The following is a 5,063-nucleotide window of genomic DNA, read 5'->3' on the forward strand; positions in this document are numbered from 1 at the left end:
GATTGATTGCCGCGATCCCTTTCCCCTCAATGGCGTGGACTCACCTCCACTCTCAGGAGACAGAAGACAAAGGCCCCTTTCTTTCTCTCAAGCTAAGGATGATTAACCTACTGTTTCCTTTTAAACTCAGATCAAGTCGAATGCCTTACTCCTCACTTTCCAACCTCGCCTCAGATCGGTTAGTTCCGACGCTAAACAATAATTCGTCTTACAGTATGTCTTTTGGACACGTTGAAATCACCCTCAGCTCACCCCCCACTGTCTGCTGTCAGTCTTAGACTCGAGTCTCAGCCTCTTTGACTGCTTCCTTGTCTGCTGCTCTTTAAACGCTCTTCAATCTGGCCACTAACTCAAGGGTTAAAAGTAATTTTAGAAGGCTCTCTCTTCTCATTACTTCCTCCTGCCATCTTGGTTTCGGAGGGAAATTTTCTCTTAATTTAAAACCCATCTTCCGAGGAATATAATCAGAACAGGCAAACCTGACAGTTTCCCAAGAGTCAGGTGCAGCTGCAAACAGAGGCAGGGATTTTCAGTTCCTAGCAAGCAGTGGGAAGGACCTCGGAGCCCCGAGGACCCCTAAAGGGGGAGGCGGTTTCTAAGGCAACCGGCGCGGGGAGGGGGTTGGCTTTCTGGCGCCCTCCTCCCTTCTTCCTGGTAGCCCAGGGTACCGCCGGACAGCGTCCTCCCGTGCTCCGCGCGCTGATTGGCTGCTCGGGGCGCCCTCTGATTGGCTGCTGCGGGCGCCTCGCGGGCTGATGGCTATGAAGGTGGCGCCGGTTGATGGTTGACCGGTTCTTGGATCCAGGGTAGGGGTCGCTGCGCGTGCGATCGTCTCACACTGGACCACAGGGCGCGGACTGCTGCAGCTCAACCTGGAACCTACCGGCGAGACCAGGCTCCGCCCGGCCATGCCCGCCGGGAGCAACGAGCCGGACGGCGTCCTCAGCTATCAGGTGGGCCCCGCCTCCCGCTCCTCCCCGGCTCAGCCTCGGTGTTCTGCCCACCGCCCCGCTCCTGCCCCAGCCGGGGTTCCAGGCGTGTCCCCGAGGGCAGGGGGAGGCCCGCACGGGACGCCAGGGGGCGCTCCGGGTGGCTGGGGAGGGTGACCTTGGGCCGAACCCGGAGCCGCGGGCACTGCAGCATCCCCTGCGTCGCCGGCTGCCCGGTGTCCCGGAGCAGTGACCTCTGTCCGCGGGTCCCAGTTGGCGGCCCACACCGGCTTCTGGCCTTGCCTTGTTATGCTGTAGGTGGACGAGAGGGAATCCAGGGACCTTGCGCGGGTCTTTGTGTTTTGACTCTGGTTCCTCCGTGACTCAGAGGAAACCTTGCAAAGACCGGGAGGCTGGGAACAGCCCCTGAGAATGTAGCCGGCTTTGTGGATCCCTCCGTGCTGCCCAGACAGCTGACAAGTTCTGGGTATGGATGCACATGAACCAGGGGAGCCATGAGGTGTCAACAGCGCCGACACCACCAAGGGTCTGTGGGTACAGGTTCCAATCTGCTTCTCATAGGCTTCGCGATCTGTGTAAGCTACCTGTCTCTTGGAACCTCGGTTTCCCCATCTATTAAAATGGAAATATGTGTACGGTTTACTTCACAAGGCTGTTTTAAGGACTCTGTGAAACACAGTTTATTGTGTGATATCCAGTGAGTAGTAGCTTTTTGAATTCTCACACCGGTTTTCTTGTGAAACCTGATCAGGTGTGGTTACTGCTGTGCCGAGAGGTTTTGAAGGAGGGAAGGGAGCTGAGACGGAGACTAGTAACGATGCAGGAAGGGTGGCGGGTCTTGGAAGCAAATGCCATGTTGACATCAGGAGTGGGTTCTGGGAGGAGGCATGGAGAACTTCCTGCATGTGGTGAATGAAGTGGGCATGACACACCCTGCCCCTCTTCCCGGCAAGTAGCCTTTGCTTGCCAGTCACAAAAATAGATCTAAGATCTTGGAAAACCTTTTCCCATCTGATCTTATGACATGCTATGTTATAGTCAACCTCTGTTAGGGAGACAGTGAGCAAAAATAGGCCATGCTCTTGCCTCTTCCAGCTGGTAGAAAAGGAGAATTTTTTGCCTTTGGCAGTTCTGGGGATGGACTGCCTTCTACTTGCTAGGCAAAGGCTCTACCACTGAGCCATACCCTGGCCTGAAGTAAGAATTGTGTGTGGATGCCTGTTCGTGAGTGTGTGTGTGTGTGCCCGAGCACTCATGTGGTGGCTGGCCAGAGTTTGATATCTAGTATTCGCCTTATTTATTCATACATGTTCTTACACTGAACATCAGCTGGCCATGAGCCCTTGGGATCAGCCTGTGGTGAGGTCCTCCCACCCGCCCCGAATGCTTTAACACGGGACCCGGGAGTCTGGATTCAGGTCTTCATGCCAGAACAAACACTCTACCTTCCCTGCTTCCCAAAGTCAACCAAACAAAACACTGTAGTCCTAGTCCTCCTGAGGCAGGAGGATTGTGTGTTTGAGGTCAGCACAGACTACATCATGAGACCCTGTTTCAAAAAAAAAAAAAAAAAAAAAAAAAAAACCCCAAACCAAAACCAAAACAACAACCAAAAAAACTACATAAAGGAAATGTGTTATCATAAACTCAGGTGCTTCGGCAGTGTCCCAGACAGCCCTATGAGAGGGTGCGTGACTCAGACCATGGGAGAGGTTTCTAATGAAGAAAATTTGGGCAAAGGTCTGAAGAGTGAAGAACATCAGCTGAAGGGAAGGGGAGGTCGAAGAACTTGGAAACAGAACAGGAAGTTCAGACGTCCTGTGGCAGATGTGGAGCAGGTTCTGGAAGGACAGCGTGGTGCAGCCACAGGAGCCTCGGGGGAGTGAGTGTAAGGTGTGCTCTGGGTTAGTAACACAGGGAGACACCGTGGCCCCTGCTGAAGAAGCTGGTATTTACCCGAGGACCAAGAGTTGTCACTGGTGAGGGGGCTTGAGACAGAAGATGGGGTCCCGATCAGGCTAGGGTGTGTGCGAGGAGATCTGTCTATAACCTGCAGAACGTGTGCTGGCTGTATCAAGTAACACTTGGGTTCTGTTAGTGGCCTGTAGAATTGATTCCTTTGTGTCTGCACACATTGTAAGTGTGTTCTTTATAGTGGGTGATGGAGTGGGCTGGAAAAGGGCGCGTGAGGTCAGGTAAGGGAACTTGAGATTTAGGGAGGGAGGAGAATGAGGGCTGAGAAGGGAATGGCAAAGGCTTGAGGGGATAGTTAGCCAATGGGCGGTCACCGTAGTGACCACGCCCTCTGCGACCACGCCTCCTGGGCCCGCCCGAGGGAGGGGCTGGACCTTGCAGAGCAGGTGGACTGTTTTGAGTTGTTGAGAGCAGAGGTCGGAGACACCACAGTTGCACATCCTGACTCCAGCACGGGCCTTCTGACGTAACCGTCCACAGTTGCCCTCCATCCGGCAGCCAGAGGGAGTTTAGAAACACAAGCTACAACACATTGTGTCTTATCTCAAAACCTGCCAATGGCCTCTTGAGCAATTTAGAATAAAATCCAACCTCTGCCATGACTTACCAAGGTTTGGCATGGCCAAGGCTTCGGCCAGTCTCCCTGGAGTCCTCCACTCTGACCATGGCCTCCAGCTCTGGCTTCCTTTGCCTTTCTTTGGTATGACGTGTTCCTTCACAGCTCGGGATCCGTCCTCTTTCTAGGACACTCTTCCGCCTCATGACTCACTTGTGTCTCCTGACCTCCACCCCTGAGTCAGAGACATCCATAGGATTCTCCTTGTGTTCCTTCCCAGCAAAGAGTGAGTGTGAGTGTACTTGTCTTGATATCCTGTTGTCTCCTTAGCTGGAAGTTCCAGGGGCCCCGGAAGAGGCAGATGGTCCTTTCTAACTCTGCCTGGTGTCCGGTCAGTGCTCGGCTGCTGGAAACGAAGGCCTCGCTCGAGCAGGATGTTCACGAGAGAATTTGCAGGTGGTCGCTGACCCACACGTCCTGTACCTTGGCTCAGGTTAGCCACGGGATCGTTCCTCTCCTCTCCACTGAGGAAATTCCTTTTTGACCTTCTAGGCTGGCTTCCTGTAGCTCCACCAGAATTGGGCATTCAGGCTCCCTGTGGACACCACCTGCCACGGGTCCTCAGGCCCTCACCCCTTGTGGACCACTCAGGCTCCTGTCCGCATTTACCCCACGCTCTCCTTTATTTGCTGGCACTGCCTGCTTTCTGAGCGCCAGGCACCGTGCTAGGTAGGCCCTTTCCGTTCATCTCATGGTCACCTTTTCTTCTTCAGTTACAATGCTGAGGGTTGAACCCGGCCTCACTCTGTGACTGAACTACTCCTAGCCTCGTATCAGCTCACTTTTTCTGTAGCTCCGAGAATTATACACCATTACAGTTCCTACTTCTCAGATGAAGAAACTGAAATGTGGTGAGCTGAAGTGTAAACTTCTAGAAGGGCCGACGAGCCATCTCTCTCTGAAGGCTGCGCCCTCAGAAGCCATGCAGTGCCCTCAGAGGCCATGCAGAGCATCCATCCCACGGCTGTAACCTCGTGTTAGAGCACCTGGCCCTGAGTGAGCCCTGGAGGTGCTTGGAAAAGCTTACAAACGGATGTATCACATCGAGTGAGTAAAAGGAAGAAGGCAAAAAGACCGCTTTAGGGAAAGCCCCAGCTCTGGGCTGGAAGGTCTTACAGCCTCACAGGTCTCCTGGTCAGCACTTGCAGAACTGCCCAGGAGGAAGTGCTGGAAGAGAAGCCCAGGAGGTTGGACACCTTAGGATCTGAGTAAGAGAGAGCTGGTGTGGAGACAGTAGGAGGGAGGGACCTCGCTGGACCGACCAGGGAGCACGGAAGCAAAGGAGCCTGGCTTTTGTATGCACGAGCCTTGGCACGTGTAGCAGAAATATTCTGAAGACCAAAACCAGACGCTGGAGCTGGGCACAAGAGTAAATGGCTGCAATCCCACCCCTGGGAAGATGGAAGCCCGAGGATGAATAGTTCAAGGGGGAGGCAGAGGCAGGCGGATTTCTGAGTTCGAGGCCAGCCTGGTCTACAAAGTGAGTTCCAGGACAGCCAGGGCTACACAGAGAAACCCTGTCT

At 54.0% G+C, this 5,063-nt stretch overlaps 1 protein-coding gene across 1 annotated transcript in view; it reads left to right on the forward strand.

Annotated features, from left to right (window-relative positions):
• Positions 1-725: 725 nt before the first annotated feature.
• The window catches only part of Slc4a8 (solute carrier family 4 member 8), a 54,182-nt gene continuing 49,844 nt past the window's right edge, over positions 726-5,063 (forward strand). Inside the window, exon 1 of the mRNA XM_021182731.1 lies at positions 726-953. Coding sequence (XP_021038390.1) covers positions 909-953 — 45 coding nt within the window. The 5' untranslated portion in view covers positions 726-908. The remainder of the gene's footprint in view (positions 954-5,063) is intronic.

The sequence above is a fragment of the Mus caroli genome, chromosome 15 (assembly GCF_900094665.2).
Source record: "Mus caroli chromosome 15, CAROLI_EIJ_v1.1, whole genome shotgun sequence".
In the NCBI taxonomy this organism is placed as follows: Eukaryota; Metazoa; Chordata; class Mammalia; order Rodentia; family Muridae; genus Mus; species Mus caroli.